This window comes from Scyliorhinus canicula, chromosome 6 (assembly GCF_902713615.1).
Source record: "Scyliorhinus canicula chromosome 6, sScyCan1.1, whole genome shotgun sequence".
In the NCBI taxonomy this organism is placed as follows: Eukaryota; Metazoa; Chordata; class Chondrichthyes; order Carcharhiniformes; family Scyliorhinidae; genus Scyliorhinus; species Scyliorhinus canicula.
In genome coordinates this window covers 218,874,328-218,893,931 of record NC_052151.1, presented here as the reverse complement: position 1 = coordinate 218,893,931, position 19,604 = coordinate 218,874,328, and the positions used below count along the sequence as shown (strand labels likewise).

Here is a 19,604-nt window from a genome sequence, read left to right as displayed (position 1 = left end):
AAGTTAGCGTCATTTAGACCCACAGTCATTGTGTGTTAGTTAGTTAGAAATAGTTAATAAAATTGAGTTGAACCTTCATCAGTGTTGGAGGTGTCTGTTCATCTCTCAAGCCTACACAAGCTAACACTTCATGCTACCAGGAGTTGAGGGATGCTCGCACTTCTGAGACCTACCTTTCAGTGATCTGCCTTCCACCAGTCCCGCGCCATCCTACAGAATGGACTCCGTTCGCCCGCTGCCGCCTCTCCGCATTGCAGGGAACCTGGGCTCGAACTGGAAACTTTTTAAACAGCGCTTTGTTTTTGCAAATTCACCACTCTTCTTAGAATTCCCCATATACCAAAAAGGGCCAATATTCGAAATGGTGAACAGGGATTCTCACTCCCTGACTCCGATGCAGGCTTCGGTGGGTGCTATTCAGATCAAACTATCTTTTCAAGTTATCCCCCGGTATAACCCATACCTTCACCGAAGAATTTTACCTACTTACCCCTTAATAGCATCGATGTCCTGGGTCCTGCGTTATTAAGGATGTGAAGTAAGCTAATAACCACTTTTTCAGGTTAAGTTATTTTATTATTATACTTTTTTTTAAGTTGCAAACACTTTCTTTACAGAAAGGTAAAAAGATTAGTGATTCTGGATGCTGTCTGGTTGGTTGTAGGGACCTTCAGACCCACCTTAACATTTTAACTTTAAATCCTAGCCTTCTTTGGATCTATTACAGTTTACACTCGGCTGCTTGCCTTGCCTTTGCCATGACCGAGTTCTCTCTCTCTCTCTCTCTCTCCTCCTCTTCTCTCCTGATGCTGGTTCTCTGTTTTCTGTCCTCCTTCCTCTGTGCTCCGTTCTGACCTCTCCAGCTGCTGCTCCCTCGCGTTCTGCTCTCCTCGTTGCTGCTGCCTCGTGGGTGGGGGGGAAGGAGGAGCCCGCACTTGATACTTTTTTGGCGGGAAAGATCGGGACCTCCGATGGGGGATGGGCTCCGGGGCTTAAAGGGGCATGGTGGGGGGAGGGCCTGAGCGCTGGTATTTTGACAGATCATCTTGTCGATCTGATCAATTTTCACTGAGATATGCTCAAAGCACTGGTTAAACAAACCATATCTTCTTCTTTTGACATGTTCAAACTCCTGTCTGCTTATCCTAGCTTTCTTTCTGCTTGATTCAAATGCATACACTGACTCTTGAAACTTATCCCACACATTTTGCAGTTTTTCAACAGCTCTCAAATTTGGTGCAGCAGTTCTATGTAAAATGGTCTCCTTTTCTTCCAATAATTTATTCAATCTATTCTCAAATATGTCTGTTGTGGCTTGGGTACTTTCCTCTTCTGTTAAAATCTGAGCACTGGGGCGGGAGACAGACAGGCGCCAAGAGCAGGGAAAGTGTCTTATTTAAAATGTTTATTCTTTCCCTGTACCCTCTCAGACCAGATATTGCCAGACTTCAATGTTTCAAATGACACCTTTTCTGTATTTTCCAGAACAGCTTCCAGCTGTACCTCAAAGCCAGGGACCTGGAAGCTGCAAGTCTACACTAGCCAACACTTCATTATCGATTTTAATTGTCTGAGCTGCCTCCTTTATCACCATGACCTGGGAGGCACCTTCTTCCTTGTGAAAGACAGATCGTGTTTGTTTAATAGGTTCAACCTTCATGTGTAAATCCCCCTGTTGGACCCGAGTAAGCCCCGCTCCTCTTTTTAACCACCATTTTCCTATTTAAATGCTGAGAGAAGACTTTAAGATTCCCTTTTATGTTTGCTGCCAGTCTCTTCTCATGCTCTCCCTGTGCTTCTTTTATCTGCTTTTTCAATACCACTACATTTCCTCCTTTCCTTCCTCCCAACCTTTCCTGAACACCGTGTATCCAGAAACATTTACTACCCAGTCCTGCTCTTCTCTGATCCAGGTCCATTATCACCAAAACATCATATTTTCATGTGCGTATCTGCGCTTGCAACTCACCAATCTTATCTACCGTACTCGTGCACAGTGACACTAATGGAGACATTATTACTGTCTCCCTCATGCTTCCCTCTGCTAGTGCTTTCTGTCACCTCAATACACTGTGCACCTTGTTATCCCTCTGCATTATCACCTCCTGTTTCCATACTGCTTTAAAGACAAGACCTGACTCCTGTCAGAACCACACAGAAACTCTGGCTGTATTTCTTCAGCAGCAGCTTCTCGCTTTGCTCCAGCTCACCTTCCAAGCACACAATTCAGAACTGCTTGGAAAGAAACCGCTAATCGATCCACAGACATATCTTTAACTGAGCTAAGATGCATGACTTCTGCTCACATCTCCAATCTCCAAAACCAGCCAGCGGCTGGTTTAGCTCACTCGGCTAAATCGCTGGCTTTTAAAGCAGACCAAGCAGGCCAGCAGCACGGTTCGATTCCCGTACCAGCCTCCCCGGACAGGCGCCAGAATGTGGCGACTAGGGGCTTTTCACAGTAACTTCATTGAAGCCGACTCGTGACAATAAGCGATTTTCATTTTTCAATTAACACTCAATTGAAACTGCTTTTCTGCAAAGTACCTGATACCTAAGCTCCACTCAGTAATTACATAATTGTATCAAGCTGAAATCTAATTAATTCTGTTATATTTTAAATAAAGACTTATCTAAAATATATATATTACTTGAATCCACCAAGATGATAAAATGACCAATAGTCTTCTTGTTGAAAGATGAACTATTTAATGAGTAATACAATAATAGGGTCCTTTTACTCAATACTAAACTAACAATAAAGAATTCAAGTGCAATACAGACAACTATATAACTATACACTATAACAAACTAGTTCTAACCTCTCACTTTAGCTGTTCTATGTCTCGCTTGTTCACTGTTCTGAATCACATCATCACGTCATCTGACTTAGAAAAGGCGGGAATCCAGTTTTATAGTATCTGACTGTGAGCCATCTAGTGTTGAAATGACTGTACTACATTTACAGACATTGATCATGTTTATTGATATCTGAATATCACTACAGATTATACAGGGAATCTACTTAACCCAAATAACATTTCATCCGCCCGAGTTTTTTCCAATCCTTTAATCGCATGTCCGGTTGCCAAAATCTTTGACCCAGGATTCTTTAAAACACTATTAACCCAGGCTTTTAACCCTTTCTGCAGCAAATACCTACAATACAATATATCTGAATTTCCTACATTCATCGCCCATGATGCCCATTCCTTCTGATCCCATACAGTAGCTGAAGCTCAAATTTCTCAAATATCCACCCTTCTACTTCACAATCCGGGGACACTCCACTCAGGGTTCAAGGGAAGGTGACCACGCCACGCTTTGATGTAACATCAGGGAACTTACCGACACTCTCCATCCTGTTTGCAGTCAAGGGGCGGGATTCTCCGACCCCCCCCCCCCCCCACCCCGCCGGGTCAGAGAATCTCCCGGGGCCGGCGCCAATCCTGCCCCCAGCCGTGTCCCGAATTCTCCGACCCCGAGACTCGATGGGGGCAGTGATCACGCTGGCCAGTCGGCGGGCCCCCCCGTGGCGATTCTGCCAGGCGGGCACCGGGGTCCTGGGGGGTGGGGGGGGCGCGGGGGCGATCTGACCCCGGGGGGTGCCCCCACGGTGGCCTGGCCCGCGATCGGGGCCCACTGATCGGCGGGCGGGCCTGTGCCGTGGGGGCACTCTTTTTCTTCCGCCTTCGCCACAGCCTCCACCGTGGCGGAGGGGGGAGAGACCCCCTCCCCTAGCGCCGCTGATGCTCCGGCGCATGCGCGGACTTACTCCGGCCGGCGAAGTCCTTTCGGCCCCGGCTGGTGGGGCGCCAAAGGCCAGTCACGCCAGCCGGCGGAGTGGGAACCACTCCGGCACAGGCCTAGCCCCTCAATGTGAGGGCTTAGCCCCTAAAGGTACAGAGACTTCCGCACCTTTGGGGCGGCCCGACGCCGGAGTGGTTCACGCCACTCCATCCCGCCGGGATCCCCACGCCCCGCCGGGCAGGGGAGAATCCCGGCCAAGGTTGAGAAGAAGCCTTGCAGTCTCTTTATTTCCCTAGACCCAAGTCTCCGGCCAGAAGGGCTTGAATGAATCTCCAATCGGAAACTCCTCACACCTTCAGCCACAGGACGTCGTTGTTCAAGTAGCATTATTATTTGAGGAAAAGGTGGGTAATGAAAGGGATCAGGCCAGCCACTGAGCACCGTGCCCAACCAGAGGGGAAATCGTAGCCCTCACGGTACTTCTTGAAGAGAGAGTGGATGAGGACGATAACGAGTGTGACTAGAACATTGCTGAGGGACGTGACCAGGATGCCAATCCACCCAGGCCCCTCTGGAAATGACACCGACGACATGGAACAACCTGATGCAGGTTTCACACAGAGGAAACCAACAACAGAATCTCCAATAATGGCCAGCGAAAGAATCGCAGGACAAAATGCTGACTCCCCGACCCCTGATGTCAAGGCTGAAGAGGAGGTGGTTGAAACTGAATGAAATTAAATGAAACGAAAATCGCTTATTGTCACAAGTAGGCTTTAAATGAAGTTACTGTGAGAAGCCCCTAGTCGCCACATTCCGGCGCCTGTTCGGGGAGGCTGGTACGGGCATCGAACCGTGCTGCTGGCCTGCCCTGGCCTGCTTTCAAAGCCAGTGATTTAGCCAAGTGAGCTAAACCAGCCCTTTACTGATGATATATCGGCAGCTAATCTCACAGAGACTCTGGATGGACAAGGAATGCAACTTCCCCGAATGCAGCAGAGCCAGCACAAAGCGACCTGACCCAGCAAGACATGACGTAGTCACAGAGCCCGAGGTGACATTGAATTCGATTCCAGATGTTGCCCGGACTGCTGAAGCTCTCGAAATGCTGAGAGCGAGTAAACAGCAGTGTCACAACCATTAGACTGATAATCGGGTTCCCTGACTGAGATAGGGACTATGTCAACACTAGCGATTGGGGAGGGGGGGGAGAAGGGACAATCATAACATCCTGAAATGACACAGCACGATCAGAGGCACTTGATCAATGAGAGGCACTTGATCCAGCTCCATTAGAGGAGTCTCAAATAGTCCCACTGCCTTTGCCCTTTCGCCATAGACCTGTAAATCATTTCCCGTCAAGTATTTACGCAGTTCCCTTTGGAAAGTTACTAATTAATCTGCCTCCACCAGACGATCAATCAGAATATTCCCGATCACGACCACTCAACATTGCAAAGAAATGTTTCCTTATTTCTCTTCTGGTTTGCCTGCCAAATATCTTAAGGAGCTGGAAGAAACTGGGGTTGGGCGTGCGGGAAGTACACACGGTTAGAACTCTGATCCGCTGACGGACCAAAGACAGCCAGCGACTGTTGATCTACAAGTGCAAGGTTTGGGTCCACACCCTGGTATCCACCAGCAGACGCAAGGATTGACGCTTCTCTTCAGGTAATCCATCATCTGAAAGATGCTTGCCATTTTCTGACCGACTGCATAGAGGTATATCCCCCCCCCCCTCCCACCTCCCACATTGGATTCCATACCTCATTGAACCCCACAGAACCAACCCCCTCCCGCGATTCTTTGTGCCTGAGCTCTGAGCCTAGATTTCCCAACCTTCTCCCCATGTCACCCTTTATTACCCTCATCCTTCTGTTCTTCCCCCTTTTTCTTGTTTTTTTTTTTTACTTTCCCTTTTCTCTATCTCTTTCCCTCCTTCGCTTCCACCTTTTTAATCTTTCGGCGCCGTTTCTCTGTTTAATATTTTCTTCTCTCTCATGTCTTCCTTGGCAACTTCATCACTTTTTCCCCCCTCTTGCTTCCCTCCCTCTTTCCGCTGGTCTTTCACCTGCTTCAATCTTTCTATCTTTCCCTTTCGGCTCCTCTCGTTCCCGCTTTGTTTTCTGTTCCTGTTTCCACCTCACATTTTCTGACTCTTTCATTCCTCCCTTCACCTCGATTATTTAGTACCACATTGGATTGGATTGGATTGGATTTGTTTATTGTCACGTGTACCGAGGTACAGTGAAAAGTATTTTTCTGTAAGCAGCTCAACAGATCATTCAGTACATGGGAAGAAAAGGGAATTAAACAAAATTCAAGAAAATACATAATAGGGCAACACAGGATATACAATGTAACTACATAAGCATTGGCATCGGATGAAGCATACAGGGTGTAGTGTTAATGAGGTCAGTCAATAAGAGGGTCATTTAGGAGTCTGGTGACAGTGGGGAAGAAGCTGTTTTTGAGTCTGTTCGGGCGTGTTCTCAGACTTCTGTATCTCCTGCCAGATGGAAGAAGTTGGAAAAGTGAGTAAGCCGGGTGGGAGGGATCTTTGATTATGCTGCCCGCTTTCCCCCGGCAGCGGGAGGTGTAGATGGAGTCCATGGATGGGAGGCAGGTTCGTGTGATGGACTGGGCGGTATTCACGACTCTCTGAAGTTCCTTGCGGTCCTGGGCAGAGCAGTTGCCATACCAGGCTGTGATGCAGCCCGATAGGATGCTTTCTATGGTGCATCTGTAAAAGTTGGTCAGGGTTAATGTGGACATGCCGAATTTCCTTAGTTTCCTGAGGAAGCATAGGCGCTGTTGTGCTTTCTTGGTGATAGCGTCGACGTGAGTGGACCAGGACAGATTTTTGGTGATGTGCACCCCTAGGAATTTGAAACCGCTAACTCTCATATATAACTCTCATAACTCCCTGCTAACTGCATATCTCTCATTCCAAACGTTCACCTCTCTGTACCTCTTTGGAATCTTTGAATCAATCTATTTGTCCATCTTCATCTTTGTTTATGGTGTAACGGAGCTTAGAAACGTAGAAAATAAGAGCACGAAGAGGCCATTCAGCCCTTCGAGCCTGCTCTGCCATTCATTATGATCATGGCTGACCATCCAACTCAATAGCCTAATCCCAACTTCCCCCCACATCCTTTTAACCCCTTTGCCCTAAGTGCTATATCAAACTAATTCTTGAAAACATACAACTTTCTGGCCTCAACTACTTCCTGCGGTTATGAATTCCACAGGCCGGCCACTCTCTGGGTGAAGAAAGTTTCTCCTCATCTCTGTCCTTTTTTTTGTAAATTTAGATTACCCAATTATTTTTTTCCAATTAAGGGGCAATTTAGCGTGGCCAATCCACCTAACCTGCACATCTTTGGGTTGTGGGGGCGAAACCCACGCAGACACGGGGGAGAGTGTGCAAACTCCACACGGACAGTGACCCAGGGCCGGGATCGAACCTGTGACCTCGGCGCCGTGAGGCAGCAGTGCTAACTGTGTTAGACGTAATCGATGCTGTGGTACGAAGAGACAAAAGTCCAGCTCCTTTTCACAAACACCTTCATTTCATTTTAACAGACTCTGCACTGAACTCTATCATCACATCACCTGATCCAGAGTTCACCTGAAGCCCCTTTACATATCCGTGTCAATCATTGAACACTTAACATAAATGAGACCGCTAATTGCAATGTCTCTTAACCCATTACTTAACAAACCGCTGCGCCACCGTGCTACCCCTCTGTCCTAAACAGTCTACCCTGTATCCAGAGACTGTGACCCCTGGTTCTGAACACACCCATCATTGGGAACGTCCTTCCTGCATCTACCCTGTCCAGTCCTGTTAGAATTTTATTCTATGTGATTCCCCCTCATTCTTCTGAACTCCAGCGAATACAATTCTAACCGACTCAATCTCTCTTCATAGGTCAGTCCCGCCATCCCTTGAATCAGTGTGGTAACCTTCTCTGTGCTCCCTCGAGAGCAAGAACATCCTTCCTCAGAGAAGGACACCAAAACTGCGCACAATACTCCAGATGTGGCCTCACCAAGGCCCTGTACGATTGCAGCAAGCCACCCCTGCTCCTCTACTCGAATCCTCTGGCTATGAAGGCCAACATGCCATTTGCCTTTCTTTACCGCCTGCATGTTCACCTTCAGTGACTGGTGTACGGAGACACCCAGGTCTCATTGCATATTCCCTTCTCCTAATTTATGGCCGTTCAGATAATAATCCGCCTTCCCAATTTTGCGACCCAAGTGGATAACCTCGCATTTTATCCAAATTATACTGCATCTGCCACTCGTTTGCCCACCCTCACAAACTGGCTAAATCACGTTGAAGCACCTCGGCATCCCCCTCACAGTTCACTGTCCCACCCAGCCTTGTGTCGTCTGTCAATGTGGAGATATTACATTTGGGTTCCTCACCTAAACCATCAATATATATTGTGAATAGAACATAGAACATAGAACATAGAACAGTACAGCACAGAACAGGCCCTTCGGCCCTCAATGTTGTGCCGAGCCATGATCACCCTACTCAAACCCACGTATCCACCCTATACCCGTAACCCAACAACCCCCCCCTTAACCTTACTTTTATTAGGACACTACGGGCAATTTAGCATGGCCAATCCACCTAACCCGCACATCTTTGGACTGTGGGAGGAAACCGGAGCACCCGGAGGAAACCCACGCACACAGGGGGAGGACGTGCAGACTCCACACAGACAGTGACCCAGCCGGGAATCGAACCTGGGACCCTGGAGCTGTGAAGCATTTATGCTAACCACCATGCTACCCTGCTGCCCCAATAGCCGGGGTGCCAGCCCCGATCCCTGACGTACCCCACTAGTCACTGTCTGCCACATAGAAAAAGAGACGCATGGGGACAACCCAATTGATCCTAACCATGGGGCTCGAGGAACGCGAGCTCCCCGCTGAGGGGCAGAGATCGAACCGTGGGGCTCCTCAACACCCAGCAATAAAAGCCGGCCAGGAATGGAACCAGAATCTTCAGATGGTCGCGGCTTGCTGAGTAAATCTTTCCGTTTGAATCCGTCTCGGATCTCCGGTGACTGTAATACAATATATAAATTGAGCACATTCCCGGGAAGGACAATATTATTGCAGATGCATTATCATAAATTGCAGATGTAAGAACTGGGGGTGGGGGGGGAGAGATCTTATTTTGGTGAAGGGGACGCTTACTAATGTTTTAAAGTTACAAAGGTGCTGATGGTAGTTTATTGGACTCAATCAAAGACCTCGGCCATTTAAATCAATCTGATTTCCCTGGTCTTGTGTCTCTGGTGGGGCTGGAATGGACCGCGTACGAGCACAGGGGGTGGTGACAATGAGATCCTGAAGGGTCTTCACAAGTTGGATGTGGCAAACGATACTCTGGGCGTGATTTAACCGGGAAGAGAAAAACAGCGTGTGTCCGGTTTTGGGCCAGTTGGGTGGGCGCTTCCCAGTGGCTGCAGCTCCGAGAGACGCCCCGTTCTTGAACAGCACTTTGCCATTTATTCTGGCCTTGGGGGTGACTCTCTGCTGAGACCGCACTTAAAGCAACCTCACCAGCAGTAAAGGCTTCTCATAGATCGGGGGGCTTTTCTGTCTGGCTGACCCAATCTCCCCCATCCCCCCATGAGTTTTTGAGCCCCCCCCCACCCCCCGCAAGCTTGGGGACGCCCCTCGGGACACCCCCACCTCCGCCCCGCCTTTAAGGCCCCCTGGACCCTATCCCTGGCAGTGCCCTTGCCAGTCGTACATTGCCACCTCGGGAACTTTGGCACTGCCCGGTTGGCACTGTCAAGGTGCCCGACTTCCAGCAGGAGTGCCAGGGTGCCACCCTGCCCTACCCCCAACCATCCGTCAGCACCTAATGGTCTGGGAGACCCTCCCAGGTGCCATTGCAACTGGTCAATATTTGTGGACAGCGGCACTAAATGATGCCGTGACGAGGTCGCCCAGGTACGGTGAGTAGGTCCCGGGCGCCGGGGAACCCCTCACATGCGTATTTGAAATGAGCCTTCAGAAAGAGGCGGTGAGCTGCCATCCTAAACCGCGGCAGTGCCTGAGGTGTAGGTACATCCACTGTGCTGTTAGGGAGGGAGTTCCAGGATTTTGCCCCCAGCGACAGTGAAGGAACGGCCGATATATTTCCCAGTCAGGGTGGCTTAGAGCAGACTGGTTAGTTAGGCTGAGTTACTATAGCTAGATTAGCTGGAGAGTCGAACACAAGTAGGAGAATTGTTAACTGTTCAATAAATGTGTTAAACCTATCTCCAATCTGAACCTTCCTTTGTCAGAGCGCACATCAAGGAAGCAGCTTATACTACGTGAAGAAGCAGAACACAACAGGTGGTACGGTGGCAACCACTCTGTCTCACAACACCAGGGACCCAGGTTAAATCTGACCTCGGGTCACTGTCTGTGCGGAGTCTGCACGTCCTCCCCGTGTCTGCGTGGGTTCCCTCCGGGTGCTCCGGTTTCCTCCCACAGTCCAAAGACAGTGCAGGTTAGGTGGATTGGTCACGGCTAAATTATCCCTTCGTGCCCACTAGGTTAGGTGGGGTTATCGGGTCACAGGGATAGGGCGGGAGAGTGGGCCTAGGTCAGGGGTGCTTTCAGACGGTCAGTGTGGACTCAATCAGCTGAATTGGCTCCATCTGCACTGCAGGGACTCAAATTGCCCATCTCCCCTTGCTCTGGAACTGATTGGCTAGCCAGGCCATTTCAGAGGTCAGTTCAGCGTCAACCGTGAACCTGGAGTCACATGTAGGCCAGACAGGGTGAGGGTGGCAGATTTCCTTCCCTAAAGACAATTGGTGATGGTTACACGGTCGGGAGGCCACGTTTCATTCCAGATTTTTAGCTGATTCAAATTTCACCGTCTGCCCCTGGTGGGATTCGAAGCTGGGTCGCCAGAGCCTTCCCCATGGATTATTAGCCTGGTGACTATACCGCGAAGCCCACACATCCCCTTCAGAGTTACATTTGTTTCCCCACTGCCACATCGTTGCTCTTCCCATTGCAATTGACGACTTCACATTCCTCTGCGTTAAGTTTCACCTCTCATTCGTCTGCCCATCGCACCAACATTCTTTTGAAGCGTCATACTGGTCTCCTCACAGTGCACAGTACACTGACGTTTCTGTTATCCAGCACAATAACCGGCTGAAATTCAAGGGGTCGGCTCTGCTTTTCGATTGAGCGCATCCAACTCACTGGTAATAGTTAGCAGGGGTCTGTCTGCATTCTGGCAGACTAGCTCCTTCTCGTCACCTTCTGCACCGCCCTCTCTCAATCCGAGGCTTGTTGTCATCCCGTCGCTTTCTCATCGACTGGAAAACACGAGAGTCACCTTACATTTCAGTGAACAGGGATCTTTCATTAACCAGTGGCGCCCCCCCCCTCCTCCAAGTTCCCCGAGCCTCGATTGGTTGATTGATGTTTATCGTCACATGTAGCGACGTACCGGACAACAGAGATTTGCCTGCACTTTCTACGTTGTGCATCGTCCACAGATTCCAAAATTGTGCCCTAGACAACAAGACATGAACCAGGAAGAGCAGGGATGCTAACTGAGCCCTGGGAAATTACACGGGAAGGTCCAGCCTTGAAAAGCATCCATAAAGCGCTCCTTACTGCTTCCTGTCGCTCAGCCAATTTCATGTCCATGTCGCCCCTTGTCCCTTTTATTCCATCAGCTCGAACCCTTGCTCGTAGGTCTGTCGCACGGCCCTTTATCAAAGGCCTTTTGGACGCCCATGTGCACCACATCCACCGCGTCACCCTCATCGGCCGTCTCTCTGACTGCTTCCAAAATAATCCAGCAAGTTAATTTCAACACGATTTGCCCTTCAAGAATACATTCCAGCTTTCCTGACCTAACCTGAATTTAGGCAAGTGACTGTTAGTTGTTTCCTGAATTGTGGAGGTTTCTCCGCGGTTATACTGACTGGATTTTGGTTGCTGGGTTTATCCTGCCGTCCTTTTTTCTGAACAGAGGTGCAACATTTGCAGTTCTCCCGCCTCCTGGAACCACACTCGAGTCTCAGGAAGACAGGAATATTATGGCCAGCGCCTCCGCATTTCCCACTCTCACTTCCCTCAGTGTCCGTGGATGGACCTCGCCTGATCCTGTTTTCCACATCAACATGAAGCAGAGCCAGCGATCTAATCACCTCTCTTTGTCATTTTGTTTTTAACTTGCAATCTGTCCAAACTACTTCCTTTTTCAATGTGATTTGCAAAACAGCTACTTCCTTCGTAAAGGCAGCTGTAAAGTAGCCACTTTAACGCGTCAGCTGTAGCTCATACTACAACGTATAAAGTCTATTTTTGATCCCTGATCAGCCCCGACCCTCCTCTTAAAAACTCTGCCAAATAAGGGACAGAATCTTCAAGCGAGAACGCAGCCGTTCAGGAAGCTCTTCGCCGAATAAAAGGAAGCGGAAATCGTGAACTCAAAACGCTGTTGAGGCTGGCTGGTTCGATTCCGACCTCGAGTGACGTCTGTGCGGAGTCTGTGCATCCTCCCCGTGTGTGCGTGGGTTTGCTCCGGGTGCTCCGGTTTCCTCCCACAGCCCAAAGATGTGTAGGTCGGTGGATTGGCCGTGATCAATTGCCCTTAAGTGTCCAAACGTTTATGTGATGTTACGGGGAAAGGGCGGGGGATTGGGTTTAAGTAGATTAGATTAGTTTAGATTGGATTAGATTTGTTTATTGTTACGTGTACCGAGTAACAGTGAACAGACACGATGAGCCAAATTGCCTCCTTCTGCATTGTAGGGATTGTACAGGTGTGGTGTTTGAGTCGGAGAATGATAGATTTTTTTTGAGGCTTAAGGAACCAAATTGTACCCTTGAGTTTATTTTCATCCACAGGATGTTTGGTGTGGCTGATTAAACCAGCATTTACACCCCATCCCTAGCTGCCCCTTCAGAAGGTGCTGATGGCTTCCTTCTTGAACTACTGCAGTCCCTGAGGTGTAGGTACACCCACTGTGCTGTTAGGGAGGGAGTTCCAGGATTTTGCCCCCCAGCGATTGTGAAGGAACGGCCGATATATTTCCAAGTCAGGATGGTGAGTGACTTGGAGGGGAACCTCCAGGTGGTGGGGTTCCCAGGTATCTGCTGCTGTTGTCCTTCTAGATGGTAGTGGTCGTGGATTTGGAAGGTGCTGCCGAAGGAACCTTGGGGAGTTCCTGCGATGCATCTTGTAGATGGTACACACAATCGGTACGGTGCGTCGGTGGGGGAGGGAGTGAATGTTTGTGGATGAGGTGCCAATCAAACAGTGCTGGATGGTGTGGAGCTTCTTGAGTGTTGTTGGAGCTGCGCTCATCCAGGCAAGTGGAGAGTGTTCCATCACACTCCTGACTTTGTGCCTTGTAGATGATGAAGTTCAGAGACAAATCAGCCAAAATCTCACTGACAGACGGAGTAATCTCGAGGGGGCTGAATTACCTTATATTCCTATGTTCCCAGTCAGGCCCATTAATCTTAAACTGGGATGTATTTTTCTTTGCCTAACCTGGAATCGACCAAAACCAACTTGTTTATTTTACTTTACAGGCAACTCGAAGCATGAAGATATTTTTGGGGAGAAGTTGTTTCAAATTGCTTCCAAAAAGGAAATCTATTTTGTCCCTTGTACCCATATTGCTGACATTAATTATACTTGGATATTTAAGCCAGTACACGGTTGACTATTTGCATGTTGCAAAGTTAAGTGACCACTCCTTCCTCATGTTGCCGAATAGCAGCTGTCAGACCCGGCCCCCATTCCTGGTCCTCCTGGTCACCAGTGCCCAGGACCAGTTAGTAGCTCGCTCGGCCGTTCGCCAGACGTGGGGGAGAGTGAGGACCGCCCACGGCCAGAGGGTGGTGACCTACTTCTTGCTGGGGTACAGCCGAGAGCATCAGGAACAGCTGCAGAAAGAGAGTTCACTGCACAAGGACATCATCCAGAAAAATTTCACCGACAGTTATTACAACCTGACCCTCAAGGTGCTGATGGGCCTGGAATGGGTGAACCGATTCTGTCCGTCCGTATCCTTCGTGATGAAAACCGATTCCGACATGTTTGTGAACGTGGATTATCTGACCAAGCTCTTGTTGCGAATGAATCACACAAACATCTTCACCGGCTTCATCATGAGAAATTTCGGGCCCATCAGGGACATTTCCAGTAAATGGTACGTCAGTGAGCAGGAATACCCTCAGGAAAAATATCCACCATTCTGCTCCGGCACTGGGTACGTGATGTCGGCCGATGTTGCCAATCGAGTCTGGAATATTTCCAGGATCGTCCCCTACTTTAAACTGGAGGACGTCTACATCGGGCTGTGCTTGGCGGAGTTGAAGATTGATCCAGTGGAAATCCACTCGGAGGAGAAGTTCTTCAATGGGAAGGTGACGTTTTCTGTTTGCAAGTTTCGCAAACTCATCACCGTGCACCAGGTGAATCCCTCTGAGCTGCTGATCTACTGGAAATCACTGGCAGATACAGCAGATAAGCACTGCCCTGGAGATGTGTGAAGGATGGAGGCCATCTGGGGGAGGCTTGACGCTGACCCCATCACTTCCCCTAATCCCTGTGCTGTCCAACATCATTACAACCTTGTAAGGACCTTGTTGCTGCTGTGCTGGCTTAATAGTTAATGCACATTCATATATATATGTTGCACATGTTGCAAAGAGATACAAGGTGTTTCATTTCTCTTGTCACTGAAGAAAATGATCCACCTGCACACATTTCCTCCTTTCTCTTCACATTTATTGTGGAAATAGAGTTTAAGTGGTGGCCATGCTGTAGTTACACCCTCCACCCAGTGATGGTGCTGCGGAGACTCAGTTTGGCATCTCCCAGCTTCTCAACCTGGAGCAGAGCCAAAGTCACATCCCGACATCTAGTGTCATTTTAAAATTAATATCATCGTATCGAAGAGTTTGTTTTTTTGGGAAGATAAATGGATCAGGGTGAAGATGTGGAGAATTTGTCCGCCGCTGTGACCAGCTTCAGAAATAACTTTCCAAAGAGGAACTGGATAAATTGTCGAAGGGGAGAATTGTTTTTCCAGAGTTCTGGAGAAAAGAGCTGGGTGAGATTGGAACTGATTAGAGAGCTCTTTCACAGGAAGGGAGGGGGGTCCAGGGACGGTCAAATTGAACTGACGTCCAAAGATGGGCAGGTCAGGTGGACGGTCGAAGCTAAATTGCCCTTAGGCGAGGCGACAGGTATAGGATGTGGGCGTAGGTACGATGCTCTTTCAGTGGGTTGGTGCAGACTCAATGGGTCGAATGGACTCCTTCTGCACTGTTGAGATTCTATGAATGCTTTTCAAGGAATCGCTCCACATTTCTGCTTCAGCCCACCGGTGGGGATGCTCTGATAGGCCGGTCAATGGGGTTTCCCGTTGTGGGGCAGCCCCACGCCCTCGGGAAATCACCCCCCCCCCCCCCCCCCCCCCCCCCCCCCCCGGGCTGCCGACAAAATGGAGCATATGGAGCAAAACAAGGATATAAATTGAACACATAGAAATGTTTCACATTCGTCTGTTTAAATCTCATATCAGCACTGGTTTTGCTATCACTACACGTGTATTATGGGGACACAGTGGTTAGCACGCATGCCTCACAGCCCCAGGGACCCAGGTTCAATTCTGTCTGTGCGGAGTCTGCACCTCCTCCCCGTGCCTGCGTGGGTTCCCTCCGGGTGCTCCGGTTTCCTCCCACAGCCCAAAGCCGTGCGGGTTGGGTGGATTGGCCGTGCTGAATTGTCGCCTGCTGTCCAAAGATGTAGGCGGGGTTATGGGGACAGGGGGAGTGGGTGGGCTTTGGTAGGGTGCTCTGTCAGCGGGCCGGCACAGGCCCGAGGGGCCGAATGGGCCCCCTCCTGAGCAAGAAGGGAGTCAGTGATAATGGTTTTCTTTCAAAGCCGCAGGACGCCTCAAAAGCAGGAAACGGGCGGGGATTCTCCGGCTGTTTGCTGCCGGCGGGGTGCTTGGGCCCACTGGTAGTGCACTCCCGGCCACAGGTTCCCTGGCGGTGTGGGGAATTCCTATTGACAGAGGTGGGAGTGGAGAATCCTACCAACAGCGAATGGCCAAATGGTGAATCCTCGTTGCCACCGGTAACGGGGCTGACTCACAACGGAGAATCCCGCTCTGTATCGTTTTGACCATGAGACCATTAGAGCCCAATAAATAGGAACAGGCTTAAGCCTTTTGACCCCTTCAGTCTTTTCCACCATTCAATACGATCATGCTTGATCTGATTATTGTCTTCCACCCCTCCCTTCTCCCCTACTCCCCATTCCGTCCCTGCAGACCCCAAAACTCTCTTGTCAATCAAAGATCTGTCAAACACAGCCCTGTTCAGATTCAATGGTCCATGCCCACTGCTCACTGAAAGTTCTAAAGATTGACGACTTCCTGAACGGTATCATTTCTCCTGATCATCGGCCTAAATAGGAGAACTCTTATTTTCAATCTGCCTCGATTCTAGACTCCCCCAAATGGGGATATACCCTGTCCGGTCCCCTCAGAATACTATATGTTTCAAGACGATCGCCTCCCATTCTTCACAACTCCAGTGTGTCCCTGTCCAACCTTTCCTGATCAGTCAAACCCCCTTCATCACAGGGACCAGCCAAGTGAACCTTCTCAGAACTGCTTCGATGCAATTACCTCCCTCTTCAAGGAACCTGACCAGACCTGTACACAGGACCCTAGTTGTGGTCTCATCAACTCCCTGTGTAGCTGTAGCAACGGTTCTTGAGTTCCATACTCCCATATCCTTGTAATAGGAGTGTAGAAGCCAGGGGGGCCTCACGGTAGCATGGTGGTTAGCATCAATGCTTCACAGCTCCAGGGTCCCAGGTTCGATTCCCGGCTGGGTCACTGTCTGTGCGGAGTCTGCACGTCCTCCCCGTGTGTGCGTGGGTTTCCTCCGGGTGCTCCGGTTTCCTCCCACAGTCCAAAGATGTGCGGGTTAGGTGGATTGGCCATGCTAAATTGCCCGTAGTGTAAGGTTAATGGGGGGATTGTCGGGTTACAGGTATACGGGTTACGTGGGTTTAAGTAGGGTGATCATTGCTCAGCACAACATTGAGGGCCGAAGGGCCTGTTCTGTGCTGTACTGTTCTATGTTCTATGTTCTAGGTATTTCAAATACACTTAATATCGGTAAAAAGCTGGCTAAAGCATAAATATTAATTCCCAGTTTTAAAATGAAAGAAACATACAATTTCCAAACTCAGTCATGAGTTTGCAAAACTCAAAAGTTTGATAAGAACATTACATTTTTTCCAAGGACAAGGGTTGAATCCATGGCAACGAGGAATAAGGATGAACAAATTGCATGATTCTCACGCCATTTCAGATTAGAGTAAATCACATCCCACGATTATAATAGCTGAAACATTTTAGACTGTGTTGCCTTGTTTTTAATAAATGGACAGTTAAAACATCGAATCAAATATAATATATATATTTGATTCCAACATTAAAAGACAGTTTGAATTATATTTTCGGAATTATGCCTCGCATAGTATGATGAGATAATATAAGGTCTCCATTGTTGCAGACAAGCAACAATTGGAAGTAATGTTACATCGTGAAGTTGGGCAGCTTGTTATCAAATCAAATGTGTTTGAGTCTAACCCAAACCAATTAGGATTATATTGGGGTGTGATCGGATCGCTTAAGACAGATATGAAATAGTATATCCATGGACGATTTGGCCACCATTTTAGAGAAAAAGAAAAGAAAAGGAAAGGAAAGGAAAGGAGAGAGGCAGAAAGGAAGAAGAAAGAAGGAGAGAAAGATAGAAAGGAACAGCAGAGAGTTGGAGAGAGAGAGAGAGAAAGACAGAGAGCCAGAGCGAGAGACAGAAAGAGCCATAAAGTAAAGGAAGAGAATTAGAAAAGAGTTCTGTATTCATATTTCATTTTCATACTTTGACTTCAGACTTTGACTTTTAAAGTTGTGTTCAGGCTACTGTCTCAGAAGATAATTCCTGTGATTCTTTGAAGAAAATCAAATTGTCTACAAACTACCTTTTAAATGATTTTCAAGTTGTAACCAATGAACTCCAAATAAAACAATTCTTATTTGCACCTGACAAGTTTTTAACTTGATTTTCGCCTGAGTTTCAGCAATGCTCAAGAACCCTGAATTGAATTGAATAAAAATTTCCAAAATCTCAAGATCCTTCAAGGAGCCAACCCAATTGACTTTCCAATGACTTGCTGTACCTGCATGCTGACTTTTTGCGATTCATGCACTGGGACACCCAGATCCCTCTGCACCACCGATTTCTCCAGTCTCTCCAAGCGAATCGTATTTTGTGTTTCCATTCTTCTGCCCATGTACCTAACCTTTCTATATCTCTTTGCGGTCTCTTTGTATCTTCCTCAGAACTAACTTTGCTATGTACACTTGCCAGTAAATGTAGCTGCCATACACTCAAACCCTTCATCAAAATCCTGAGCGTGGATCGGAAGTCGTTGAGGTGCCAGGACTGAGCCCTGTGATGCTCCTGGTTACAGTTCTCCAACTTGTAAAGGGCCCCGTTTATCCCGACTCTGCTTTTTGTTCGCAAGCCAATCCTCTATCCAGTTAATATGTTATTATAATAACAATAATCCCTTATTGTCACAAGTAGGTTTCAAATGAAGTTACTGTGAAACGCCCCCTCGTCGCCACATTCCGGCGCCTGTTCGAGGAGGCCCGCTACGGGTTATCTTCAATAGCTTGAGCTCCAATGTCTCAACCTTGGCTGCAGATAGGAGAGGGTTAACTTAAACGGCACTAATTTCTCCTCAGCCCCCACCTGTGAGCAGAAATGTATTTTTCTTTCCCCCTTTATACGCAGTATTTCCCAGCCCCTAAGGACTGGTTCCAATTTTCTATTCGTAACCTGTTGCTCGTTCTACTGTTAGTGTGATTAACACGCCTCCAATAAAGGACATGTGCTTAACACTGGCTTGGCTCTGTATCTGTATCTATGCTCTGGAGTCGCCAGGTGCTGTAAGAGACACCGTCACAAGTTATCAAGGTCAAGTTCAAAGCAATAAATCTAAACACCGATCAGTAAGTCCAAACAATTAGTGTTTATTATAACAGATATATTGGTTATTGGGCAGCATGGTAGCATGGTGGTTAGCATCAATGCTTCACAGCTCCAGGGTCCCAGGTTCGATTCCCGGCTGGGTCACTGTCTGTGTGGAGTCTGCACGTCCTCCCCGTGTGTGCGTGGGTTTCCTCCGGGTGCTCCGGTTTCCTCCCACAGTCCAAAAAAGATGTGCGGGTTAGGTGGATTGGCCATGCTAAATTGCCCGTAGTGTCCTATAGTAAGGTTAAGGGGGGGAGTTGTTGGGTTACGGGTATAGGGTGGATTTGAGTAGGGTGATCATTACTCGGCACAACATCGAGGGCCGAAGGGCCTGTTCTGTGCTGTACTGTTCTATAAAATACTCATGCACACGCTAAAAGACTAATATTTATTCCTACTATTAGACGACTAAATACTTATCTAGAAAGGCAAGGTCGGGGGGCAAGGCCTTCGTCCCGTTCTTGGTCTGCAACTTCTGGTTATTAAAGTCGGCAAGAGTATAAGCAATGCCTGGGTCACGTAGCGATCGTTGTTTTGGCACTTACTGATAGATGGCTGATGCTCAAAGGCCGGTGATGAAAGACAGGATTCTGGAGGCCGGAGTCGGAGGCCGGGGTCAGGATGCAACAGTCTAGGCCGGAGTCAAGAAGCAACAGGCAGAACCATGTGCGGGACCTTCTTTTTATAGGTCCCCAGAGGTCCGTGCCCCTTGG

The 19,604-nt window shown here is 48.5% G+C and overlaps 1 protein-coding gene across 3 annotated transcripts; it reads left to right on the top strand.

Annotated features, from left to right (window-relative positions):
* Positions 1-5,178: 5,178 nt before the first annotated feature.
* Positions 5,179-18,760, top strand: LOC119967880 (beta-1,3-galactosyltransferase 5-like). Of its 3 annotated transcripts, none has more exons than XM_038800967.1 (3): positions 5,179-5,416; positions 13,345-14,397; positions 17,933-18,760. In XM_038800967.1, exon 2 carries the CDS (start codon positions 13,360-13,362, stop codon positions 14,311-14,313), a length of 954 nt encoding a protein of 317 aa, XP_038656895.1. In that variant the 5' UTR covers positions 5,179-5,416; positions 13,345-13,359; the 3' UTR covers positions 14,314-14,397; positions 17,933-18,760. The 3 variants fall into 3 exon arrangements, 2 of the variants coding, with proteins under 2 accessions (XP_038656895.1, XP_038656894.1); XM_038800966.1 differs by having other exon boundaries at positions 5,179-5,421; positions 13,348-14,397; XR_005461092.1 differs by lacking the exon at positions 13,345-14,397 and having other exon boundaries at positions 5,179-5,421.
* The last annotated feature ends 844 nt before the right edge of the window (positions 18,761-19,604 follow it).

Excerpts from the sequence above, each read along its gene's own strand:
- LOC119967880 (XM_038800967.1), top strand. The coding sequence starts at position 13,360 with ATGAAGATATTTTTGGGGAGAAGTTGTTTCAAATTGCTTCCAAAAAGG.